Consider the following 26,546-nt stretch of genomic DNA (forward strand, 5'->3'; position numbering starts at 1 on the left):
CCCTGGGAGGCCACGCCGTCCCCAGGAGCCGTGACCGTGAAATTGGGTAAACTCCCTTCGAACGCCAGGGGTGAGCCAGCCCTGGGCGTCTGGAACGGTCCGTTTCGTCCCTCTGCCCCCTCTGGCCTGCACACCCACGCCTCCCTCCTGAGGATCTGCTTCCTTCTGACGACACCCCCAGTCTCTGCTTCAACCGATGATGCCAACCCACCGTCAGACAAGTCTAGTATCTATGGCAGTCTCCCTGTTCTTTACAAATGGTTTTAGCCCTGAGGTCTTGGCCCCCACAGAGCTTTCCTGAAGTTTCCTGAGGGCAGAGCGACGTCTCTGGGATGTGTTACCCACTCCCCAAGGCACTCAGGGTACAGCCGGGGAGGGTGGCTTTGTCCCCATGGAGCCTGCAAGCAAGCTGGGCTTGGCCAAGGGTGCCAGCCAGGGCGGAGCCGAGGGAGGCTGGGGCGTGGGGTGGGGGTGGGGTCCTAGGAGGAGGGCATCTCCCTCAACACCCGGGGCGCCCCCGTCCTGGAGCCCCCCTCCTGGAAAGAGCTGGGCTGGGGGCCACTTTTTAAAAACTTCCTATCCCTGGCAGGATCGAGAAATACAGCGGAGTGCAGCACGTGGTCCTTGCCCTGTGACTAATACATCTGCCCTAGCAGGAGCCCCAGTTCTGAACCGAGGAACAATTCTCCACGCCCCGGGAGACCAGTGGCATCTTGGTGACGCCCCCGCCCCCGCCCCGAGCTCGAAATCCACGTCCCACTGGGCCCAGAGCCCGAGCCCTCTCTGTTCCCACCACTGCTCACACTCCAGCTGTGTCCCGCGAGGCCCCACGGAAGCCGCAGCCACCAGCGACCCAGGGGGCTATGCCCCACTGCCCCTCGGGAGCCGAGTAGGAGGGAAGGTTCCAGAACAGGTGCCAGGCAAGCCTGCTGGCCGCGAGTCCCTGGGGCGTCAGGACTCCAGCTGGGGCTACTTTTCAGCTCCTGCCTCCCGGATGGAGCTCGGCAGCCTTCGGGAGGCACGGTCAACCGGACCCTCCCACTGGAACACGTCCCGAGAGGGACGGAGAGGGACGGAGCGGGGCGGGAGGGAGGAGGTGCCCAGATCACCGCTTTGGGGCTTCGGGCCAAGGTGCAAGCATGCTCTCACTCGAGCCCACCCGATTTTTCCTAAGTGTCCCCCGGCAGAAGGACAAGACTCTTCGCCTCACAACTCCTCCATGGACGGTGACCTTGGAAAGCACTCTTGCACCTCTTCTGTGCTCAAGAACCATAGGCTCTGACGAGGACGTGCTTCTGGGGCTGAAACTCCCACATCCTTGGCTGATGGGGAGCTTCCTTCGGCCCCAGGGGACTGTCCTACAACCTGCACCTCTCAGGTCACCCACCATGCTGCGGGGGCCACCCGGCAGGGCCCTCTGGGAAGGGACGAGCGGGCGGGGGGAGGGGTGTTTCCCCACTTACAGGTGCTGCTTCTCCCGGGAGAAGGGGTAGGACAGTCTCTTTGTGGTCTGGGGTCTGTGCCCTGCCACCTTAGGCTGGATGGGGTCCGTGATTTTCTGGAGCACGGAGTTGATCTTTTTCAGGAGGCCACGGGTCTCGTTAATGTGATACAGCTGCAGAGCAGACCGGGAAGGGGGGAGTCTGCGTCATCTGCTGAGCCGTGACCCTCGCAGTCTGTTCTCAGAAGGTCACAGAACTGTCCCTCCCCACCGAGATGGCAGGTCCTGGGAACAGAGCTCCGGGATGGGCCAGAAGGCTCCCTCCGCGCCTGCTTTCCAGACAAACCCAGCGAGCCCGGCGGAGTCCGAGGAGAGCCCCGAAAGCACACACCCTCCAGAAAACCTGCCTGTGGACTTTCCTTCATTTCAAAAGAGGTAATCCAGACGGTCTCAGTGGACCCGAGAAGCCGGGGGCTGATTTACGCCCGAGGACAGCTTCGCTTCCTGCCTCCCTCTCTGCACGCGAAGGTAAACAGGGACGCCTCGCTAAGCTTCAGGAACACGCTGTCAGGCCGATTCCCGGCCGGAAGTTTTTAGAGATGACAAAGAAAAATCCCAGCAAGCTAGGAAACGTAATTAAAAGGAGTCTGATGAATTAGCCGAAACACCGCAAGCAGGAAAAGCAAGACTGAGAAGCCCGTGTTTGTGTTTATAGCAAGTTCCTCTGACCCCTCTGCTCACGCCAATCTCTTGCTGGGGTTTGGTCCGGGGTCTCTAAAGGGCCCCCCGGGGCCGCCCCACACCCCCCACAGTCAGGACACGGGAGCCCACGGCCCTCGCTCAGCTTCTCACCACAGCCGAGGAACCCTCCCATCCCGACCGCCCCCCCCCCCAACCCCGCCCCGGGTGGCATTTCCCCCTCCACGTGCCCCTGCGACACTCAGACCTCAGGGCAGGAACGTCAGCACCAACCTTCTTCGTCGGCATCTTCAGTTTCAAAAACTCGGCTTCTCTGCACAGCACGTTCCAGGGTGCGTGGATTTTTACAAACCCAACCCCGTGAATTTTAGTCTAGGGAGGAGAGAAGTCCTCGGTCAGCGCGGAGAGCCCGGGCTCGGGGACTGTCTTCCCCCGGGGGCACGACCGCGGCTGCTGGGGTGCTCGCTCACTCCTCCTGGCCCCCTCCCTGCAGGGCGCCCAGCAGCCAGAAGGGCCTGGACCGGGGTCCTGGACTCCGAGACACCTGGGGCATTTTCAGGGACTCCAAGCGGCAGGTCCACAAGAGAGGACCTTTCACAAGGGAGCTTGGGCCCGTTTGACCCGGGGGATACACCAGCCGCCCGGTGTCCCCGAGCAGGGACGGGCAAAGTGGAGGCGTCCCCACCCCCGGGCTGGATGTCTTCCCTCCGTGGGGCCAGGCCACGCCTCCACCTGTGCCCAGCAGACCCCTGCGGTCCCCCTGCGGCCCCTGCGTCTGCACCCACTGCCTCCATGCTCACGTGAGCGGACAGCCCGGTACAGGGGCTCGAGGGCGGGCCTGTTGGAGCCTGGCACCCCCAAAACTGCTGGGAGCTTGGAGGGGGAGTCGCTTCCCCCTGGGCCAGCGGGTCTGAGGGACAGCGAGGAACGGCCCAGGGCTACGGGGGCTGGCTGGCCGGGAGCTGCACGGCCAGGGGCTTTATCAGCGTGGACGCCACGGCCCTTCACGGCGGGAACACGGGGCTTGGGGAGTAGAGCCACGGCCCCGCCTCCCCCCAGAATAAAAGCAGCACACGGTGCCTCAACGCCCCCCGCCCCCCGGCCCCGGCTGTATACCCAGAGGGAAAAAGCCTGGACCTTGGAAAGATACGTGCATCCCACCCTCACGAGCACCCTTCACGCCGGCCAAGACAGGGGAACCACCGCGTCCAAAGACGGACGGGCGGGCAGAAGACGCGGTGTGTGCGCACAGAGGAGGATCACCGGCCACGACGTGGCAGAAATCCCGCCATCTGCCACAGCGTGGACGGACCTGTGCCTTCTGCTCCATGAGACGAGGCGGAGAAAGAAAACACCCCGTGGGACACCCGACACGCGGGATCTTCGACGGCGGGTTTCACGGAAGCGGAGAATCGACCGCTGGCTGCCAAGGGAGGTGGGTCAGAGGCTACAAGCCGGCGTTAAAGGAAGCCAGGCTCTGAGGTCCCCGCGCAGCACGGCGACGCCCACACCGTGGAGATCCTCCACGGCGGCCGCGGCCGAGATCTCACCTGGGCCACCGCCCCCCCGCGGGTGAGACACGTGAAGCCTCCGACACCCCTCGACCTATCTCCGAGCCCCTGAATTCTGGGTCTCGGTTCCCTTGGTGGCTCCAACAGCCCCAAGGAGGTGATACGAGGCATGTGCAACATAACGGACGTTCCGAGCGCCCCGAGATAACCAGCGTGCCCCGTGGTGGTGACGTCACTGCGACCAAAAGCCAAGAAACACGGCTCGTCGGTGAGCCAGAGGCGCCTACGGCAGAGGGGCCCGCAGCCCACCCGACTCCTCGAGGGGTCCCCCCACCCCGGGCTCGAAGGCCGGGCTGCCCCGGACAGAGGTCCCGCCCGGCTCTCCTTTCCACGGTCCTGAGGTGTAAGGGGACCGACTGGGAGTCTTGGCAAAAGGGGCCCAGGCTGTGGAAGGGAGGGTGTCGCCCGCGTGAGCCCGGCACCCAGACTCGGGCCCAGACTCCGTGTCGCGTCCCCAGCCCGGGGGGTGGGCACAGCACGTGGCTTCGTTGCAGGTCTGGGGGGAGGAACAATGGGGCCAAAGTCACGTGGGGAGGGATGCTAAGAGGAATATCCTCCGTGGGCCAAATACACCCGCACACCAGCCCGCGAAGCCGAAATTCACAGGAACCCAGGAGAACGCGGGCAGCTGGGCGGCGGGAGGCAAAGCTTCCAGGTTGGCACAGAGAGTGACAGGTGGACCCCACCTGCACCCGGCCCGGGGAAGGGGGCCCTCCCCGACGCCGAGCTCCAACTGGGGCTTCCTCCCCACCCCAAGAGAGGGGGGCAAATGCCCTCTGGCGGAATCCCAGCCCGCCCCTCCTCTGCCAGAGCCCCCACTCCCCTCGGGGGCCAGGGGAGTCGTCCTGTCCGGGACCCTGGCCTCAGTGCCACCTCATAGGCCTCCTCTGCGCCGCCCCAGCACGAGGGCCGGTCCCGCTCAGGGGCCTTGGCCTCCCGGCCCCACTGCCCACGGGCACGGCGCACGCGCCCCACACGTGCTCGTCCAGTGAGGGGATGAAAGCCAGACACAGGAGGAACGACCGTGACGGTGCTGAGACCCGCTTGGCGCACGGGTGTGCATGGACTCAGCCCGAACACAAGCCTGGGGGGTGGGGCCGGGCCTCACTGCTGTCCTCGTCTTGGAGCTGGGGACCCCGTGCAGGCTCACGACACGCACTGCGCGGCTTAAAACGATGTGGGTTCGTTCTCTCACGGTTCCGGGGCCGGAAGTCTAAACCGAGCTGCCCTCGCGGCCACAGTCCGCCTGGAGGCTCGAGCGGGAAGGTCCTGCCTGGCTCTTCCAGCCGCTGGGGGCTCCAGGCGTCCCTCCAGCCTCCGCCTCTGCCACCATGTGGCCTCACCCGTGTGTCTCTACATTTCAAACCCCTCCTTTCTCTTCTAAGGACACCTGTCATTGGATGGAGGGCCTGCCCTAAATCCCGGGTCATCTTGCCCAGAGACCCTGAACTCCACCCACAAAGACCTTTCTTCCAAGCAAAGTCACATTTGCAGGTGCCAGGTGGACGCAGCTTTGGGGGTCACCGTTCAGCCCGCCACGCGGGTCGTAGAGCTGCAGCTCTGAGCCCCGCAGGGCTTTGTGCAGGGAGCCTGTCTACGTGGTCAGAGGAGCTTCCAAGAAGCCTGGGCCCAGGAGCTGGGGCCTGAAGTTGCCTCAGAGGGACCAGCCAGGACCAGGGTGCTCGGGACAGAGGCCCGACGGGTGAGGGCTTCAGGGGCCCCGGCGTGCCGTACCCAGCTCAGGGGGCTCTGGGGAGCGGAGCCCCCATCCTCCTCCAGGGCCGGTGGGTCCGGCAGGCACCGGATAAGGTCCTGAGGTTGGGTGGCCCGAGTCAGCACCCTGCCCAGCCCTGTGTGTCTCTGGTGAGTGATTCAACCTCTCTGAGCCCGTTTCCCCATCTGCAAATCTCTGCAGCGTAAGACTTGCTGCATCCTCAGGGCAGGCCCCGGTGCCCCTGGCGTCCCCACCCAGCCCCCCGGCGGGCAGGAGAGGTCACTCTGTTACTTCTGCTCAGGAACGCCTCCCCTTGGCCACGGAGCAGCCGAGGCCATGCAGCTAACGTGCACGGGCGCCCTTGGCCAGCAAGCCCGGGGAAGCCCCGGCAGGCACCGAGATCTGAGAGGCCGCAGGGCCCCGGGTCCCGGTGACTCATGGACACAGGCTGACCCCGCGGAGGAACCCGGGGCGGGGATGAGTGACCGTCAACAGCCCACATGCAGCAGGAGGCTGTCTTCCCGTGTCACAGACCCGGGTCTATTTCTGGGCACCGCTCACCCACCCACAAAGACCCGAAATCCACTCTCCAGAGTCCCACGGAGATTTGTGTGGATGCCGACGAAGGAGCTGGTGCCCGTGGCCAGCCTGCCTGGGAAAGCACGCTCCTCTGTTTACGTGAGCGACGAGGTCTCTCCCAGGAAACATCTGGCGGGATTTGGGAAAGGGGCCGTGGGACCAGTTCGGAAAAAACACATGTGGATGTGGGATGTTCTCGGACGTGGTGCCCGGCCTGACCGCAGTCCGCCCCCAGCGGGAAGAAAGCGCGAGAGGGCCGGATCCCCGTTTCCCCAGCCGGATGCCCGGAGCAGCAAGGGGCGGGAGCACCCGCAGGCCCCTGGCGCTGTCCTGGGCAGGGGCAGGGGCAGGGCCCCCCGCGCCCAAGCCGAGGACATGCCCACCTGGCCAGGGGCTCTCCGGGCGCAAACTAAGTACATTCAAGTCTCTGTTCTGAGCCAAACTCGCAAAAACTGTGACCTCGCCAGAACTGTTCCTAGTACTTCCCTTTCAGAAGGAAGCGGAAAGTCACAACCAAACGAAATAACATCCCCCTGTGGGGGGGGGAGGACTCGCGGAGGTTGAGCGCCGCAAGGGCTCCCCCCACATCCCCACGGCCGCCATCTGGTCGCGGCCTCCTCCGGCAGCTGAGGGCTTGGGGATTGCTGGAAGGTTGTCGGCGGCAAGGACCAGGCATGGGCGGTTTCTGGTTGCCCTTGGCTCCCCAGAGCGCTCCGGGCAGCACTGTCTCCTCACCCCCCTCCGACCCCCAGGCCGCTTCACGCCCCGCAGGCACCTTTCTGGCTGCCGCGGGGTCCTGACTGAGCGAACCGAGGGTCCCCAGGGTGCTGGTGGCACCAGCAAGGTCTCCGCGGCGGCTCGTGCCCTGCGTGCTGACCCTGCCCCGGCTCCACGGGCGCTGGCTCTGCTGTCCCCAGCAGGGACGCCTGAGCTCAGTCCGGAAGGGGGAGCCCAGGAGGGGCTCAGGCTGGACCTCCGACCACCACCCGGGCCTCGGCTCCCGACGAGGACCTCGCGACGCCCACCTGGCACAGGCCTCCTCCAGACCCTGCCCTCGGAATGCCGGGCCCGCCCTCGGGGAGGGGTCCTGTTCTCTGCCACAAATAGGTTTTCGTGGCCCGTGACACCCGGTGCCGCGTGTCCCGCCAGGCGCATTTTCCGCGGCACGGGTGCCCGTCTGCTCTTCTGGTCGGCACCAGTGTCCCACACGGATGTGACCTGGAACACTGGTTCTGGGCCAGAGATGTCCGTTTGGCTGACCACGGATCCCCTGATCCTAGGGATGGAGCGGGTGCCTGGTGCCCTGGGTCCCTGGAGCAGGTGCTCGATGACGCTCGCCGAGTGGGCCGGGGGGAGGAGGGCGAGGCCACCCCTGCCGAGCACCCGCTGGGCGCAGCCTGGGGCGGCCCCCTCCCCGACCCACTGGCAGGTACCGCCGTGCCCTGGCTCGGGGCAGCTCGACCCTGATGGGTTCACACCTGCCCCCACCCACATGGCGTCCCGGAGTCACCCTCCGTCACCAGGCGTGTGGTCCGCTAACGGGCATTCCCCGCATCACAGTCTCTGCTGACCATGTCCAGGAGGAGCAGTCACGTCGTGCACTGGGGCAGTCACGCCTCCTACACCATCACACTGCTGTCGCCAGAGTCAAGGCTCAGGTGAGCCGGGGGGAGGCCGAGAACGGGAGCGAGGACAGGGCGGGGGGCATCTGTACCCCCAGTCCCTGCCACAGGCTCTGCCCCCCACGCCTGGTGTGCTGAGGGAATAAGTGATAAATAAATCACCAAAAATAGTCATTCATGGTCCTTGTTCTGTGAAAGGCAAAAAGTAAATAGGATGAACGTCACAGCCTCAAAGGAGCTCAAGGGGTAAGAGCAGGGCACTGATGGGCTCAGAACGCTGACCAAGGCTGGGCCGTTCCCAGGGCGCCCCAGGCCCACCCCCTAGGGAGCTGGACACCCCTGGAGACCCCCAGGAAGGGCCCTCCCCCTCCACACACGGGCAATTGCAGGGAGGGCGGTCGTGGTGCTGGGCAAAGCAGGAGAAGGGGGAAGGGAGGAGGTGGAGATCGCCCTGAAAAGTCCTGGCCCCCAAGCTCCTCGGATCCAGTGCATCCGGGGACCTCAGCCTGTGACCTTGGTTCAAGGTGGTTCCAGCTGTAACGCCCTCAGATGGGTGATGCAGACAAGCCCCAAGCCTCTCCGGACGAGGGCCCCTTCCTCCCAGGCCTTGGGGACCCCCGGGCATGTAAAGGGCAGGGGCTGGCGGGCGAGAGGGCCAGGCGCCCCAGGATGAGAGGCGGCCGGGGAGAACGTGCACAGGGCCCCCTCTCCCCCCTCCCCCCCCCCCCCCCCCCAGCCAGGGGACGCAGAAAGGATTACATGGATCACAAGCCAGCCATGTTTACCTCGTTCAAAGAAATAAACGTCAAGTCAGAAAGGTCCCGCAAAGGACAGGAAACCACGGAAAAAGTGACACAGCCAATTTGGGAAAGAACCAAGCAGAACTTCCAGAAACGAAAATGTGTCGTAAGGAGCCCTAACGCTCAGCAAATGTGTTTGAAGATCCTTCCTGCCTGCAAGGGGAGGGTCAGAGGGGTTGGAGAAACGGCCGGCTTCGGCTCGGGTCACGATCTCACGGCGCGTGGGTTCGAGCCCCGCGTCGGGCTCTGTGCTGACAGCTCAGAGCCTGCTTTGGATCCTCTGTCCCCCCCACCTCTCTCTCCCGGGACCACGGCAACCCTTCCCACCACCAGCCACGATCACCTCGTGTCAGTGTGGTGCACGAGGGGTCCCCACGCACCAGAGGACCCTGCCCTGCCCAGATATGCCTTCTGATTCCCGTCGGGTGGGAGGGGTCCCGGGGGGCTGCGGGCAAGGAGCTGTTTGCTTTCCAGCCTTCGCCCAGCACTCTGCGAGGAGGGAAGGGCCGTCGTCCCCATTTCACAGGCAGGAAAACTGAGGCCCAGAGAGGAGAAGCCCCCTGGCTGCCCCGGCCGAGCGGGTCTGAACCTCACTGGGAGCTCGGGGGCCGACCTCCCCGCGGCACTGTGCACCCCCGAAGCTCGTCTGGAAACAGCAGCCACTCCTCCTGACTCGCTTTTGAAAAGCAACATCCACGCTAACAAAGATGGGAAACCCTTGCCTCAGGGGCCACGTCAGCTCCGGGGCAGGCATGCCGAGAAGCGCCGGCGGCCGGCCTGGGTGCAGAGGCGAGCCCCCGTCAGCAGCATGAAAGCAAACAGACGTGACAGGGTTCCTGCGTCCGTGGCCTCCACAGCTCTACCAAAACCAGGGTCAAGTTCAACCCCGGGGCAGGATGGGCCCCAGCCACCCCAGCACACACAGCCGGGACTTGAGCGCGTGGCCTTCTCGGCAGTGACCCGCGGACATAAATAATGTCCGGCAGGCTTTGAGGCCAGACTTGAAAAACACTGACGGGTTTCAGTGGCAAGGAAACGTTGTCCTCCGTTTGGTGGGAAGCCCGGGCGCTGGCCCCGCTGCGGTGGGTGGGGAGGGGGCGGACACTGCCCTCCCTTCCCGCCACTTCCTGTCATGCCATCCTGGGGCCTCTGACACAGGAGCCCTCCTGGACCTCGTGTCCAAAACGGCCGTGTGGGGCCACCCTCCGGATCGCGGCACCGAGGCCTGTCCGCCCCGGGGTGTCTCCCTTCCAAGCGTCTGGGACGTGGTTTTCAAACGGGGTTCCTCGGAGCCTACGGTGCCTGGGGGAGGGCAGTGCAGAGGGGAGAGATGGGGGACCCCCGGCCACAGGCTCCACCTTTACTGTCCCGTACCCGGGGTGGGGGGGGTGGTGTGAGGGACAGTGTGTTTCCCGTGCCCCGTGCGCCCTCGGCCCAGCATGGCCACTGCTGGGGTCTCTGTCCGGGGCTGCCTCTGGGGGACCGAACAGTGCACGGCGGGGGGCTCGCGTGGACACCGGGGGGCCCATCTCGGGGGATGCTTCTGCTGACTCATGAAGGAAAAGGCCTGCCAGCTCCTCACAACTCCAAGTACGTTCCGGGCTCCTCAGCCACCGTGCACCCTGGGAGCTGGTTGGAGACGCCGCTCAGGCCTGCCCCTGGCCTGCTGAGTCGGAGGGAGCATCCCGATGGGCACCCCCCCCCCCCAGCGTTCCTGTGCGTCTCTGGGCCCTGCAGCCGGACAACCTGCCCGAGGCCGGACCCCGCCCTCCAGACCACCTGCCCCGATCTGCCCCCGACCACGAGCCACGCCTCTCCCGCCCACCGCGGGCACCGCGCCAGCCCTGAGATGCCCGCTCCAGTGTAGCCTCAGCTGTTGCAGGGGGTGGGTGGCGTCCCCCCAAAGAGACGTCCACGTCCTAACCCCAGAATCTCAGAACGGGAGCTTATTTGGGTATAAGACTGCAGATGCGCTCAAGTTAAGACATGGTCACAGCGCGGGAGGGCAGGCCCTTACAAGCAAAGGAGACACACGGAAGGCGGCCCCGCGGAGGCGGAGGCTGGAGGGGCGCGGCCACAGCCCAGGGATGCCGGGGGCCCCCTAAGCTGACAGAGGCAGGAAGGACCCTGCGCTTGAAACCTTCAGAGGGAGCACAGCCCTGCCGAAACCTGGATTTTGGACATCTGGTCCCCCAAACCGTGAGACTCAATCTGTGGTCATTTGTTCGGGCTGCCCCAGGGCACTAACCGGTCCGCGTCCCTAGGACATCATCCCAGGACGTCTTCAAAGCAATAAACTTCCTGACTCGGGAGAAAGGCCCCGTCGGGGCGCACATTCTGCCCAGGAGCAGCGCGGCCTTGCACGCCTGCTGGCCTCTCGCGGAGCAAAGGCAGGTCACGTCCGTGCCCTGGTGACCTCTGGGCGGCTGCCCGGTCATGGCCGCAGAAGGCTGGGCCAGCAGAGTGCAAGAGGGGCCCTCATCCGGGGCACCTGGGCGGCTCAGTCGGTTGAGGGTCCCACTCTTGGTTTCGGCTCAGGTCATGATCCAGGGGTCGTGGGATCAAGCCCCGCGTAGGGCTCCGTGCTGGGAAGCCTGCTTGAGGTTCTCTCTCCCTGCCCCCCGCCCCCCGCCCCATTTCTCTCCCTCCCTCTTTTCCTCTGCCTCCTCATCCAGGCTATCGAATGCCAGGTTTCTCCTCCAGGAGTGATGCTGGCTCCTGAGGACGTCTGGAAACCTCTGAAGCATTTTGGTGATCGGGACCTGGGGGCGCCACCGGGGCATGGCAAAAGCCCCTCCTTAAAGAGTGACTCCCCACCTTGCGAGCGTTTGAGTATCTGGTGGAACGCGTGGGTTTTTCTCACCAGGAAAGTGCACCTAAGCCCCGGTGCCGCTTCCAATCGGGTCAGCTTGCACAACTGGGTTCTCCTGGGGGCTATCCTATTTCCAAAACTGCCACCCTTCGCTCCTTGTAATCGGAGCACACACGCCCCCGGGAGTGATTCATTAGCCAGGACATCTCTCCTTGAAATCGAGGCGACAGCCGCGATCTGCTAATCACGCTGGCAGGGGCCCGGGCACACCTCAGCGGCCGCGTGCGCCCAGACGGTCTCTGAACAGATTCTGGGTCTGCCCGTGTCCAGCAGGGCGGGGGGGAGGCACCAGGCTGCGGCGGGCGGATGGTTCTGCCAACCGCCTTGGGCCCTGGCCATCTCCGATGAAAGCCCGGGGGGGGGGGGGGGGGAGAGGGGCCCACGTAGAGCACGGTTTATGACTCGAGGGACCCCGGGAAGGAGAGGACACGGCCTGGCTTCAGCCGCTGGAGCCTGGAGCCGCCCCGTGCTGCTTTCGTTTTTAAAACGACCCAAATCCACTGCTTAACAACCTCTTTTAGCCATAGGGCAAAACTTTCAATGAAATTCTTAGGTCTTGTTGGGAAAAGCGGATCTTTTGTGGGATAGTGCCTGCCATCTCTCCGTTTCCTTTTTTTCATTACTATTTAAAAAAAATTTTTTTTTCACTTTTGAGAGAGAGAGAGAGAGACAGAGAGAGCGAGCGCTTTCGTCAGTGGGGGAGGAGCAGAGAGAGAGAGAGACACAGAATCCAAAGCAGGCTCCAGGCTCTGAGCCGTCAGCACAGAGCCCAAAGCAGGGCTCAAACCCACGAGCCGTGAGATCACGACCAGAGCCGAAGTCGGACGCTCAACTGGCTGAGCCTCTCAGGCACCCTTCTGTGTTTGCTTTCTACTTCAAAGTCACGACCACATCCTATGAAGTTTCAAGAAAGGTGTGTGTGTTGCAGTTGACTGGACTTGGAAAGGCTCCTCCCCCCCTTCCAGATGAACCACAACACGTGATTTAACGTTAACGACAGCCCAGGATTTGCCTCGTGCCAGACTCGAGTTAAGCCCCTTCCCTTTGCTCACGATCACCCAGTGATACAAACACGACTGCCATTCCACATTACAGACGGAGAAACTGAGGTCCACGCAACCCCGTAAGCCTTGCGAAGGGCAGGCCAAGGCTCTGGGATCTGGCCGGGGTCAGTGCGCATTGCCACACCTCGCGGGGGGGTGGGGGCCTTCCGGGCGCAAGACTCTGAAGCCATCGTCGGGAAAGAATGACGGGAACAGGGAGCGCATCCCTTAGCGGACGGACCAGGCACAGGTAGCTCGGAGCCCAAGCTCGCCGCTCTGTGCGCAGCCCCCAGCAGCCTCTCCTGCCTCCGACGGAGCCTGTTGTCTCCTCCAGCTACGAAGCGCCACGTCAGACCTGAGTCCGCGTCGTGGCCACGTTGTTCGGACAACAGCACGGGGCTGGCCGGGCGGAACGTGCCGGAAGTCAGCGCACCGACGGCTCCCCTCTTCTGAGCGGCCCAGGGCTCAGGTCTCAGACAAAGTGAGGAGACAGAAAATCCCAGGGGATTGGCCCATGCGCGCCCTGCCCTCGAGAGAGCCCTCTGCAGTCTCCTTAGGACCGCGAACATCAAAGCTCACACGCCCCTCCGACGGGAACCACTCCAGCCGCAGAAATCAACCCCCGCCAGGGAGCCGAGCCTCCGAAGGAGAAAGTCACCCAGAGAAATGCTCCGTGTGCAGCACGAGATCCCTCGACTGCTAGGTCAGGGAAGAGAGAGGCCCCACCACGCGTTTCCGGACGCGTTCGGGGCCAGCACTCTGAGCGTGTCGGGAAAGGGCGTTCACACCAGTTGACTCCGCCAACAGGCTTGCTGGTCAGAGGGCCCCAAAGGCGTCCCTCTCGCTGGACCCAAAGCAGCCATCATTTAAGGACGCGGTGGTTCTCGGTGATACGCGGCAAACTGAAACCAACTTTTAAACACGCGCCGTTGGCTCACGACTCCCTCAGGCCGCCTGCTGACTACTCACGCTGCTCTTAACGTGTCGCAGAGACTTTTGCTCATTCTCGGCCAGTCTGCACGGTGACAGCGCTGTGGGCGAGGGGCCTGTCCCCCCAGCGCTCACGGAAGGAACCCCCCACCACCCTGTGCACAGAGAGGTTAAGGAGCTGGCAGGGGAGGGCACGGCAAGCTTGCCGAGAAGCGGAGGGAAGCACCGACTGTCCCAAGGGCTGCCGAGGCCCCGCTCCCGGCCGCTGCCCAGCCTCCCGCCACTGGGGCGGCCCTGCACCCCGGGAGACTCAGCCTTTCATTCTCCCCAGAACGCTTTCCTTCGAAAGATGCTCAGGCTCCGCCAGGGACAGGAGCTCCAGAGAACGGTTTTATGGTCGGGGGATTTCAGAGCACCAGAGCCCCCAGAGATCAAGCCAGACTGACCTCCCCACCTGACAGATTGAGAAACTGAGGCCCCAGAAGGGCCAAGGTCAGTCTCCAGGAGAGCTTCATCCTCAGTCCCTGGGGAGGGGCACGTCTTCCTTAGGGAAGGACGTGACCAGAGCAGGAAACGCCCTGACCCCGAAGGCCAGCCCCTCCCCGAGAGCAGGTGTCTCCGGGGCTGGTGGGTGCGGGTTGCTGGCTGGGGGGTCTCCCCCAAAACCGAACGAGCGATTTCTGCCCAACCTTAACAGGAGCGGCCTTTGCGTCGGCCCTTGTCGGAGAGCAAGCTAAAGCCAGAAGGACCCCTCGCCGCACCGCCTTCTGGACACGGCGCCGGGGCCCCGGCCGGCCTGCGCACCCCGCGCGCCCACAGGAAGCGGGGACGGTTACCTCCTCGTCCCGCTCCAGCTCCAGGCCGGCCTCCAGGAGGTTCCCCTCGTACTCCTCCCTGCGGAAACGCTTGTCGTCCTCATGGTAGTCCATCGGGGGCTCGGGCCCCCCCGCCGTCCCCACGTCCCCCTTGCCTGGCAGCGGCTGGTCCTGCCTGGTGCCGCGGGCTGTGGGGGCCACGTCGCCGTGCTGCACCCTCCTGGCCAGGGTCCTGCTGCCCGAGGGCCTCTTGGGGTGATACACCAGGATGTAGTCCACCTTGCGTCTGCCATCCCGGAGGTAGAGGCCGTGCTTGCACTCGGCGTCAGGGTCCACGGACAGTGAGTTCAGCAGCTGCGAGGGGAGGACAGATCACCGCTGTCAGACCGTCAGGGGTGGGCCCGTGGAGGGGAGCAGGGTCCTAACCGCCAGAGCGCCCACCCTGAGGCCGGCAGGGTGGGCGCACGGCGGCCCCGTCTCCGTGGAGCCGGCGTTCAAGGAGACGTTCACCGTCACCGATGCAGGGAGGCCGGGCCGGACCTCCCCCCCCCCCCCCCACCCGACCCCGCTCAGGAGGCCTCCCGGTCTGCGGAGGTGGAGCGGACTTGCTGGGAGGGCCCCGCCTGCTTGCAAAGTGCAAGACCACCCACCCCCTCCAACCCGGGGAAGTGACCTTTATTCGCTTCCCCAGGGTCCCCGGCCGGGGCAGAGCCACGCTCGGGTCCCGCGCCTGCAGATCTCAGCCTTTGATGGCCGGCGTGCGGGGTAACTTCCCGGCAGCATGGCCGTGGCCCCACCCCCCCCTACCGGCCCGGTTCCAGCTCTGACGCCAGTTAGCTGTGTGTTAGTCTGGGTCCCCCAAGGGCAGAGCCTGAGTTGAGTGCGTGGGTTCAGAGGTTTACCCGAGAGGTCGTCTTGGGGGCCAGAGTGAGGGTGAGGGGAGGTGGGCACGGAGGGAGGGGCTGAGAGAGGCGGGCTGCAGGCAGGGTCACGGCCTGGGGCAGCCGGGCTCCATCCTGGGTGGTTATCTACCTACTCCTGGGCATTAATTCCCCTTCCCAGGTGGCCTGCACCTGCTCCCGCACCAGGGGGTGCCCTGGGGTGGGCCGAGGGGTCGGGGCAGGGCCCTGACAGGGTCTGCTCTGCATGGATTTGCTTGCCTCGGTTTCCCTGTGTGCCTGAGGGGCTCTAGGGGGCCAACGAGACAGAAATGGGGGTCTGAGGAGTAAAAATTTAAACCTCCAGGCGCCTGGGTGACTCAGTCCGTTAAACGTCTGACTTCAGCTCAGATCACGATCTCACAGTTCGTGGGTTCGAGCCCCCCGTCGGGCTCTGTGCCGACGGCTCGGAGCCTGGAGCCCGCTTCAGATTCTGTGTCTCCCTCTCTCTGCCCCTCCCCGCGCACGCTCTGTCTCTCTCAAAAATGAATAAACGTTAAAAACACATGAAAAACCTCAGCACAGCTGCACTGCCACTAACACTCAACGCGAATTTCTAGAACTCCCGTGGGATTTCGCTGGTTGCCGAGGGCAGACAGGTTAATCAGCAAACTGGTCTTCGGCAAGAAGGGAAAAGAAAGAAAATCATGCTGGAAGTAGCCTCATGAGCAGCTCTCCTCAGAGCCGAGCCTCAGTCCTGCAACCTGACCTCCTGGCTTTCACCCCATTCCTGCCATCAGTCCTAGACACGCACCTTCATCCAAGAAGAGGCCCCCCCAGTGCGTGAGCCTGGCACGTGGCTGAAGGCAGGCCCCAGGCTCCATGGCTCGAGGACAGAGCTGTGCTCAGAGTCTCCCCACAGGGTCGCCTGGAGACCCAGGATGCCCCCCGACCCCCGCACCGGGCTCCGACGGGCCTCGCGCGTGGTCAGGAGAAGCCGTGGGAGTCCCGAATTTCGGGGCTGATGGTCTGTGTTAGGTCCGAGGTGCATCAAGGACACCTGGAGGGCGGGGCCCCCGTGTGATCAGGTTTCCTTCCAAATGTCCGGCTCGGGGGCAGCGGGGAGAGAGGAGAGGGAGAGAGGCAAAGTGACGGATGCACGCCTGGAGGGGGAGAGGGGCGTTTGGGCCTCACCCCTGGTTAGGGAGGGGGGCGTCACGCCCCCCCCCCCCCCCAGTCGCAGGCTCCCTGGCTGGTGTCAGGGTGCTCACAGCCCGACAGGGCGCAGCCTGCACCCAGGGCCGGCAGGTGGCTGGACATGAGCGGTCGACTTCCACCCGCAGCGACTGGGAATCTAGGGCCGCTCAGGTGGCCTTCAGGGGACCCGGCAGTGTGGATGCCCAGCCGGCTTGCTCTTACGGGTGTCCATCCGGAGACTCGTGGGTGAGTAGGGGCCAGGGCCCCACCGAGGAGGGGAGAAGGGAGTCCCAGCCCCGCCAAGCCCCGCACGGGACACGTCCGCCCAAGACCCCAGCCTCTTTTCAGGGTCCTGAGAGGCAGGAAAGAACGGCTCTCCTCCTCTCCTCTGGGAGGCGGATACAGCACAGGTGGGGAGGCTGAGCCCAGCCCCGAGTCCCGTCTGCACACCCAGGGCCTCCCCCCCCCCAGTAACTGGGACAGGGGCGACACTCTTCCTCAGCTCAGGGCACGTCCTCTCACTGAGTCCTGACCTGATGAGGGAGCACCGTGGTACCATGGGCAGGACTATTTCCCACACAGCGGGTGGAGGCTCACCCGTGGGAGGAGGGCAGCCCACGCTGCCGGGGCCGACCGCCTTCTCCAACCTGCCTGTACCGACTTCCCTAGCTTCCTCTCCCCACTCCCGCAGGCTCTGCCCGAGTCGGGACATCCGTCTCCCCCGTCCTCGCCTCCGCACACGCCGTGTTCCCTCCCTGCAGGTGCCTCCCTGCTTCCCGGACGTGGGGCCGATCCCCATCCCCAGTGCTCCGGGGGCCCCCCCGGTCACTCCAGCCAGCGGAGTCTCTTGGGCTGGGGCTGTCTTGGGACCATCTACTCACGAGGTGTTAACTCCCAGGAGCAGGGTGGTGGGATCCCCAAAGCCGGGCCAGGGACCCCCCTTCACACAACTCCATCTAGAACCAGCTACACACACAAGGGGCTTGGCACCTGCCGGGGGCCCTGCAAAAGCTCCTGGGTGGCTGGGATAATGGCTAGTATTGAACAAAGTGGACAAAAAAAAAAAAAAAAAAAAAGCTGTAGTGAATGGGAAGGAAATTCAGAGTGAGCCCATCAGGTCAGAGGGCAGGGAAGTGGGTCTGGGGACATCCAAGAATCCCCCCACCAACACGAGACAGGGAAAAGTTAACCGGGTTCAAAACTGAACACTAACCATCTGTCTGCTGGGGCCCGATCGTGACCTTTCAGGGCCTTTGTAGTCTGGGGGAGAGAAAAAATATCCCTGAAACATCTCCCCCCACCTGGGGGGAGCGGCACGGAGGCCTCGTCAGGAACGACTGTCCCTTCTACCTGCATTCCAAGACCAGCTGTGCACTTAGCTCTGCTACCCCAGGTAGCTCCTTCTGGAACCTTCCTTGCAAAATGACGGTCAGGGGGAATAATAAAACCCCCCTCATATAACGCGACTTCCCTCAAAGGGTTACTGGAAGGGTTAAACATGTCTATACACAAAGAGTTCACACCAGGCCCCGGCATATAAAGAACCCGCAAGAGGAGTTTGCTGTACGTGGAAACTGAGACAAGAACAGATAAAGAAATAGGGGAGGGCAGGGGAAAAACAATCCCATGGTCCAAGTGGACCACAAGTGAAAGACGGTGGGCTGCACCGTGGGGACGGGCAGGAGACAGCCCAAAGCCCTGGTGCCAGAGTCCCTGATCTCCCTCAGGGCCTGGCCTGGTCACTGATTTGTTGTGGACCAGGGGCGTTCTCTGTTTGGGTCTTAGTTTTATGAAACGGGGGCGGTCCTATCTGAGTAAGTGTAAGGGCTTAGCAACCTTTACACAGAAGGTGTGGGTTCCCTTTCTACCACACTGTATGCAGATCAGAGAGCGATTCTGAGCTGGGTACAGAAGGAGCTGGAGAGGGAGTCGCAGAGTAAGGCCACGGGGGCGGCCGTGGTGGCCATGTGTCTCCGTGGGGCCCTTCCGTGAAGCGGGGCAGTGGGTGCTTTTCTCGTGCAGGACGGGACGAAGCGGTGAAGATTTAAGTTGCAGCAGGAAGGTCACGGGTTAGACTGTATGTGCAACTTTCCAGGGCGAAAAAAGCTTGAAAAAAGCCTCAAGACCTTCTCCTCTCCGGATCCTCGAGAAAGGGGCAGGTGGCCCCTCGGCACACCTTTCTTGAAGGCGGGGGACCTGTCACCATCTTTTTGACGCCTGGCGCCGAATGCGTGGTTAAGGAATGAACGAGTGCACGCACACATAAAGGGCCACCGGGGCTGGGCCTCTGCACAATTCCCGGCGGGCGTCGCCAGGTCAAGGATGCCGGAGCTGCAACGGTAACACCACACTCCCCAGCCCCGAGCCTCAGTTTTTCCATCTGTAAGGTGGGGACAAAAACATCCCCTCGACCCAAGTCACGGGATTCTTACGCGGACACGCGTCACGGGAGATCTGAAAGTATTCCGAGGGTCATCCCCAGAGCGCCTGGCAGGAAGTGCTCCCGGAAGGAGCTTCCCTGAGGAGGACGGTAAACATAGTGGAAAAGAAACGACTTCCTGAGGTCACACCGGAGGATGTCAGGGGACCGGGGTCCCCTCCACGGCAGGCCTGCCCCAAGCAGCACAGACAGCGGGAGGGCAGCCTACACCCGGTCCGCACCTGCCTCTCTAAACTCTCTCCCCGAGCTCCGAGAAGACGGCAGAAGAGGCGAGCTGGCCTAGGACGCGAATTCGTTTATTTGGCTTCTCGCTTGGAACCGAAGTCACACGTTCGTGTGAGACGGCCGAAGCCGGGGCAGGTCTAACTGGGGGCAAAGAGAAGCTGCTCCGTTCCCTTGTTCCTAAAACGGGGAAAAAGGAAACCAGCCGCCTGCAAAGCTTCTTTCGGTTCTGGGACTCTTTCCCCGTTCACCTGCGAACTTCACTTTGCTTCCCCAAACGTTAAAGCGTAGACCACCCGCGCGACAAATGACTGTCGGGCGCTCCCCACCACCTGCACACGGATCGTCCCCGGTCGCCGACAGGGAAGCCCTGTTATTTTGCGGGCAGGTGCATACCAGGCCCGGGCACTTCTCTCTGCGGCTGCCTGGGCTTGTCGGGGCATACCGATCCGGGGCCGCCGACAGCCAGCAGGACGAAGGCAGAAGCTCTCAAAGATAAACACAAAGAAAACTTAGCGAAATAAACTGCGTTCAACTTGGCCCCTGGCTCTTGAGTCGTTTCTGGCGCCTCGTGGTACAGAAACAGCGAGCTGACTGTAATCCTGGAGCCTGGGAATGTCAGGAAAAGTAGAGGCCCGGGGACTCCGGCTGGGAAGCGGAGCCTGCACGGGAGGGGAGTCCCGATGGCCACGTTAAACTCCGTCCATGCTGCAGCTGCACGTAGGCAAGCTCGTCTGGGAACCGGATAGGAACTCTGTGACCAGCCCACGCCCTCCAGCCTTCGCCGGGTGACTCAGGGTAATCACCGAGCAACCATCACTGGCTTGAGCTGTGCTGGGGATGCCCTTGGAGGCTCTCCCCGTCGTGCTTCCAGCCCGGCCCGTAGACATTTCACCGGCAGGACACTGCTCGTGGGGTCAGTGCCCCTGATTCACGGCCCTCCGAGCCCAGGGACTGCCCCGAAACCTGCCCATAGGAAGAGCCGTGTGCAAATTAAGAGGCCGACAGTCTCATCGGGGCTTGTCTACGCCTTCCCAGGCCGTGAAGACCTCTAACGAAGGGCCAAGTCTTTGTAGATTTCGGGGCCCCCGCCAGGGTCGGGGGCAGACAGAGAGTTTCTGAATCCAGATAAGTAAGCAACAGGCCCCTGACGTACAACTCCGGAGCCCAGGGCCATTGTTAAGGGCTCCGTTCCCTATTTCAGACCCCGCCCATCATCAAGGGGAATTCGGTCTTCCTTTGGAACGTCCACTCCTCTCCACCTCTTTGGCTGGCATTATCTCTGGTGCCTTCTCACTGGTGCCCCCACACTCCCGCCTCTGGGTGTTGCCACAGGAGAGAGACCTCTTTGTCTGGAAGGCCCCACCCGACCCCCGTTACGGGTGTAACCAGCTCCTTCCCCGGGACATTTGTTCCCCTGGCAGCCCGTCCATGACACCCGCTTCTGTGCCTAGGTCCCAGTTAGCTCTCCTCCCAGCTGCTGGGTGACCCCACTCCCGGCCTCCGTGTGCTCACGGGTCGTAGTAACAGCGCCTACCCCCCAGAGCCGTCAAGATTAAGTGGGCGAATTCTCAGCTCCGGCCTCTTCTACGGAAGGGTCCCTCCGCCACTGTCCTGGGCCACGCTCCGTCACCACTCACAAAGCCCCAGACGGGTGCCGTTCCCCGTCTCACTCATTCCCCGGGGGTGCCCGCCGCCCGACCCGACGTGGGCACATGGTGTTTTTGCCGAAACGATGGCTCCGAGCTTCTGAGGCCAGTGGTATTTATCCCAAGCAGACACCCCTCTCTCCATCAACACCCGCTCCCAATGCCCCCTGCATCTCTGTGCAAACCCCAGTGCAGAGAGGGCGCAGGGCCTGAGGGTGTCTGTCGTCCCTGGAACACTGAGAGCCGCCCTGCCAGGATCCCATCCCACAGGCGCCTCCCTGAACGCCGGCCGGGCTCTCCAGTCCGAGACTAGGGAGGCCAGGCCGGCATCCCCGCGAGGTCAGAGCCAAGAAACAAGGCTGGGGCCTCAGCGGCAGCCGCTGTAGGGAAGAGCGGGGGAAGGAGAGTCTGATCTCTGGTCCGGAGTGAGCACCCCGGGGTCCCCTGTGCTCTCACTGAGGGCCCCGCTCAGCCCTTCCCTCTCGGGGCAAACTTGCTTCTAACTTTAAACCAAACCCCCTCACTGGCGAGTTCTGCCCTCCAGGGGTCCCCGTGACCTCTGGATCTGGCCCCAGAGGGAACGGTGGGGGTAGCAGGCCCCAGAGAGGGGTCCCCAAGCACGTGGCCAGCTGGCGCTAGCCTACGCGGCGGCTTCCACTCCCACCAGGCGCCGGCTGGGGACGGGACCGGCGCGGAAAGAAGTCCGGTTCCACCGGCGTCCCCTCGCTGCCTGCCCGGGCGTTGAGCGCTCCGAGCGGGGCACGGCGCGTCCCGGGGATTCCGCGTGCCCCAGCAGGTGAGCGACTCACTGGAGGGTCCAACCCCAGAAGGGCGCGGCTGTCGCCACCCGGGGTGGGGGGCCGGAGGCTGCCACCCTCCGGCGGCCGGCGCGGCGAGGCGGCTCCCCCCCTCCCCCACGGCAGGGGGGGCGTCCCCCCGGGGGCCCAGCCGTGCCCCCGAGGGGGGGCGGGGCGGGGGAGGCCGGCTCCGCGGGGAGGCGCCCCCCCCCACGCGCCCCGGCGCGCCCCCCCCCCTCCCCGGACGCGGCGCAGGTGAGCGGCCCTCCCTCCGGGGCGCGGCCGCCCGCACTCACCGTGCCCTCGGACGGCAGGTAGCCGATGTCCTCGATGGCGCAGATGTTGATGATGTGGACGCTGCGGTCCTCGGCCGGGAGCGTCGAGTACTTCTCGTTGACCCTCATCGCGGCCGCCTGTGCGCCCGGCCGGCCGGGCGGCGCGCCCTCCGCATCCACGGCCCCGGCGGCCTCTGCGGGGCGGACGGGGCAGCGTTGGCGCGCTCGCAGGGGCCGGGCCTCCCGCCCCGCCCGCCGCCCGCCCTGCCCTGCCCTGCCCGCGCCCCGTGCGCTGCGGCCGCCCCCCTGCGGGCCCCGCGCGCTGCTGCGGCTGCTGCTGCGGCGGCTGCCGGGGCTGCCGGGGCCGCGCTGGGGCAGGGGCGGCGGCCGCGCGGTCAGAGTTTCCGAAGAAATTTAAACACAGGAAGAAAGCGCTCCGTCCCTGGGCCCCCCTCCAAGTGTTCTTTTCACCCGGGAGGGCGCCCCATGCAGTTTTGGAGGGTGGCGGCGCTCTCGTCCCCCGGGGGGACGGGGAGGCTCCCAACAGCCCCCACCTTCAGGAAAAGTCTCCAAACCTCGCCCGGCTCAGCGGCGGGGTCGCCTTGCCTGGGGGAGAGGGAGGGGCTCCTGGGGTTGAAGTGGGAATGCCCGCCCTGGGGGACTTTTGCTACCACTCAGACACCTCCTCCCGGGAGCCTCCCCTACTTCCTGTGGGCCCACCCTCTCCAGCTGGCCCTGGCTCCCTCTGCGGCTCCCTCCTCCAGGGTAAGCATCTCTCTGAGCCCCCATTTACGGGAGGCTTAGTGTCCCGTGACCGGGCACAGTCTGGTCCTCACTTTGCAGCGGGAGGGTTGGGGGGGGCGGGGGGGGGTGGTGGTGAGGGCTTCCCAGGGCCAGGGAAGGGGCCTGGAGTCCCTGCACGACACTCTACTGCCTCCCGGAGGGAGGGACGGTGACTTAGATGGCTCTCATCTAGGGATTAGCAGGGAACGGGCACACGGTAGGTAGGCAGGCAGGTAGGTGCTTCTCAGGACATGTTTCTAATCCTCCCTCCCGTCAAGAGGATGGCACAGGTCTCCAGGAGCAGCCGTGCTCGGGTTCGGCCCCCACCCCCACCCCCAGGGGCCACGCTGGCAACCCTGCCCAGGGGAATGAAGTCTCCTTTTCCTCTGCCTCCCCACGTCTTGTTAGTTCCTTCGGGGGGGGGGGGGGGGTGTACCGAGCGCCACCTCCTCCGGGAAGTCCTTCTGGATTGCTCCTCGCCCAAGCGCTCGAGCCTAAGACCCACTCTGCACCTCGACTACAGCACTCCCTTTCCTCCACCTCACTTTACGCCAGGTTTATTCCATACAATCAATGCTCAACAGCTGCTGGCCGGCCACTGAGGAACATCCAGGACCTACAGAAGTGACCAGAAAGCTGTCCTCTGAGGTGGTGATGTCACCGGCACGCTTTGATGCCCAGGGTGGATGCTGGAATCACAGAGGACGGGGTGGGGGGATGGGGTGGGGTCCGGTTCCAGATCTAGCACTTTCCGGCCCTGTGATCTCCGTCAGGCCCCCTCAGCCTCACAGAGGCTCCGTCCCGTGAAAGTCACGTGTGCGTGAAGCTGTGTTCGGCTCTGCACCTGGCACGGGGAGGCTGGTCTTGTCACTGTCGTGACCTTCCCTGCTCCCTCACCCCTCACCCTCATTTAGGCTCGGGTTTGTGAATTTCTTGAACTCGGAGAGGTGAACATCTACGAGGTATGATTTGGGAAAAAGGAGCAAACACTAGAATGCCTCCATTCTGGGTACACTGAGAGTCCCCAACGCCTGGGAAGTGGCACCCGACTGCAGACCGAGAGCGCTCTGGGGCGCAGCGGCTGGGCGCTTCTGGGAGATGCCGGGTGGGGCACAGTCTCTCAGGCGAGGCCGTGCCCACCTCCCCTCTGTGGCTTTGCCCAAGAAGCTGGGCTTCACCTGTGTCCGTGGTTGATAACGTGGCCAGGTCCGGACACGGGTGCGCTCGCCAGGCATCACGTTTCTCGGCCACACGTCGGCCGATTTCCTTGCTCTGCCCCTGGCCTTGCATTCTGCACCCTCTCCCGACCCCCGGGCTGCCAGGTGCACAGCGTGGAAACGCTCGAGCAGACGGAGCGGGGCGTGCAAGGTGGCCTCTGTGCAGAGCGGAGAGGACAGGCCAGCATGGATTCGTTCCGTCCCCAGGGCCGCTTGTGGCCTGGGCCGGGACTTTGTGGGTCTTGGGATCTCGGGGATCCAAAACGAAAACCAGCATTCCCCGCCCCCTGCCCCCAAACCAGGGAAGGCAACGGGGTTCTTCCACCTACAGCTCTCCTCCAAGTTGGGACTCGGAAGGCCTCCCTCCCCGGTTTCCCGCCTCGGCTGTCCTGCTGGGACTGGGTCTCTACCCTGAGCCGCTAACTGCTCGTAAACCGGACCTCTGGAAACACTGGTGCGCTGGTTTCGCACTTTCTGCTTTTTGCCTCAGTGATTCTCATCGTTCAAAACCCAGAGGGACAGATCTCGCCAGCCGGATTAAGTCCCGGCTCGTGAATTAGTAAAAACCCAGTCTCATTAGTCTAAATGGTGGATTTTATTATGGGAAGTTCCGGGCGTCACCGCTCGCCCTACTTTGCCGCGACGCTACCCTCTCGGGCTGTTGTGATGTTCACTGCTGTCATGCTCTCATGTCTTTGCCGACATTTGAGTAATCGCCAGGAGCACAAGCACGGGGTGACAGGGCAGCCGGGCAGGGGGCTGAGCTCGCAGTCAGCTGCAAGACAAGCTCCCTTTTAAGAGGCTCAGGGGGCCGGCCAGCGACATTTATTTCCCCTCCTTGCCATTGCCCACGAGAAGGGACACCTTGCTCTGTGCCCTGCCCAGCTGCACCTGCCAGGGCACTCCCGGCCGTCAGCAGCCTAGCGAAAAGGTAAACAGGCCAAGCTTTAGAAAGTGAGGCAGGTCAGGTGAGCCCCAGGTCACCCGTCCAGGCCCTGGTGAGCCCCAGGTCAAGGGTTATTCGAGCGATGGCCTCTCCTAATGGGGCGCCCTCCGGCTGGGCTTCTCGGAGACACTGCTGCCATCTGGCCTGGCTCGCTGTTTGTCCCGGGGAGCCAGGCTGTGCCCGGTAGGAAGGTCAGCGACATCCCTGGCCTCTGCCCACTAGATGCCGATAACAGCCTCCCTCCCAGTGTGACAACAACAAATGTCTCCAGACATTGTCAGATGTCCCTGGGCGGGGCGGGTGGGGGGCAACCCCCCCCCAAGGTGAGAACCACTGTCCCCAGGCTCCCCGTTGGCCCCTGCCTGCCTCTCAAGACCCACAAGGCTGATCTTACCATCCACGTCCTCGGATGGGAGCGCAGAGGCCGGGAGACGTGATGTCCTTGGCTTCAGGCCCCGGCCAGGAGGCGGATCTGCCTTTCCACCTAGGTCTCGTGACCCCACAAACCAGGGCTCGTTCTGTGAATTCAACACGCACACACGCCCACGCATGTACACGCATGCACGCGTGCACACACGGGACTAGACCGATGAAGCAGGAGATTCAGTTTGTTTTCACAAAATGCACACGTGGCCCTCGGGCTGCCCGCAGCCAGTGGAGGGGGTCGTACTGGCTCTGGCCGTCCCCACAGCAGGACAGCCCTCGCCCCAGTACCCGTCTCTGCACTCAGCGGTGCTAAATAAATGCTGTTGACTCACGCAGGCAGCCGGGTGGGGAAGACAGCATGGAAGGAGTGAGCCACTCATGAGTCAGGGCTATTGTGAGCCCAACGGCCCCGTCCCGCTCCCGCGCCGGCCCTGCGCCCCTTCCAGGGTCCGGTGGGCGACCGCCAAAAGGCACGCGCCAAACAGGTGTATGACCTCATGCGCTAAATACGCCTCGGGGTGTCATTTCCCCCGGGGAAGACGTGCCCGGGAGCTGACAGCTGAGATAGGGTGGGCAGGAGACGGGGCTATTGTCACTTCCTTCCCTCGCATGATGTCAGAGCCCTGAGAGGCGGCGAGGGAGACTCCGCGGGCACAGACCCCGCCAGGCCCGAGTTCTGGAGCACGGCCAGGGCATGAAGTTCTGTCTGATCCCTGGATCAGGCGTTTTCAGACGCCTCGTGTGTTTTGCTAACCCGTGCCTTGCCTTCTGAGAATTCCTAAGAACCCCGCGAGCACGCCCGGCTGGGTTAGAGCCCGGCCAGCTCAGCCGGCCGCCGCCTCCTCCCGGAAGCCTCTCTGGTCCGGCTCGGTTGGTGCTACCCTCCTCTCCTGGCCCCGCTCCCGGCTCCGTCCCGGCACTCGGGCTCGTTTCTGCTCTCTTTCCACCCTTCACCCCCTTCCGGTCCTCAGCACATCACAGATTTCCCTGTTGGTGTTTATTTATTTAACAAGCAGTGGCACGGGGCTTGCTGTGAGCCCGCACCGTGCTGAGCCCTCTACAGACATCAGCTCGAGCTCTTACGGTCATTACAGCCGTCTGCAAGGAGATTGGCACAGCCGTCCCCTACCCTCCAACCCCGGGGTCCTTCCTTCGGAAGCATCGGGGGAAGTCCAGCCTGAGTCTCCCTCCTCCCCAGCGCCCCTTTGGGAATCACAGCGTTAATCCTCACGACAGATGCCTGGGCCTCAGAAACCCCGCCCCCCCTCCCCGCTCTGGGGGCTTGGGGACAGGGACAGCCCCCCTCCCTGCTGAGGCCCGAGCCAGCCGCCAGACCCCCCTGCCCAGCGGTGTGGAAACTCCGCGTCATGGCCCGCCAGCCCCTGCTTCTCAAAAGCAAAGCCTCAGAAGCTCCTTTTCTGCTTTAACTGTTCTCCCCGGGGTTTGAAAGAAGGGAAGAGCTTCAGACTGCCCTGCTCGGGGCAGGGGGGGAGTCCCTTGCACCAAAGCTCCCGGCGAAGACAAAGGACGCCCATCTCACCTACATGAATTGAACTGCCGTCCCCTGAGCCTAAACCACTCCGCACACGCAGAGCCTGCCTCCCAACTGCGTGCTGCGTTCCAGGTGGAC

The 26,546-nt window shown here is 64.0% G+C and overlaps 1 protein-coding gene across 16 annotated transcripts in view; it reads right to left on the bottom strand.

Annotated features, from left to right (window-relative positions):
* Positions 1 to 26,546, bottom strand: part of ANO1 (anoctamin 1) — a 157,607-nt gene that overhangs the window by 62,044 nt on the left and 69,017 nt on the right. For 5 of the 16 annotated variants that reach the window (XM_053202797.1, XM_053202801.1, XM_027045054.2 and 2 more), the window contains 4 exons: positions 21,566 to 21,738; positions 14,108 to 14,440; positions 2,414 to 2,512; positions 1,464 to 1,615 (listed from right to left, as the gene is read on the bottom strand). In XM_053202797.1, the coding sequence (XP_053058772.1) occupies positions 1,464 to 1,615; positions 2,414 to 2,512; positions 14,108 to 14,440; positions 21,566 to 21,738 (757 nt within the window). Of the gene's footprint in view, positions 1 to 1,463; positions 1,616 to 2,413; positions 2,513 to 14,107; positions 14,441 to 21,565; positions 21,739 to 24,884; positions 25,225 to 26,546 lie in introns of those variants that run through there. The other 11 variants (XM_053202799.1, XM_027045052.2, XM_053202800.1 and 8 more) reach the window with 6 other exon arrangements.

Source organism: Acinonyx jubatus, chromosome D1 (genome assembly GCF_027475565.1).
Source record: "Acinonyx jubatus isolate Ajub_Pintada_27869175 chromosome D1, VMU_Ajub_asm_v1.0, whole genome shotgun sequence".
NCBI classification, from domain to species: domain Eukaryota; kingdom Metazoa; phylum Chordata; class Mammalia; order Carnivora; family Felidae; genus Acinonyx; species Acinonyx jubatus.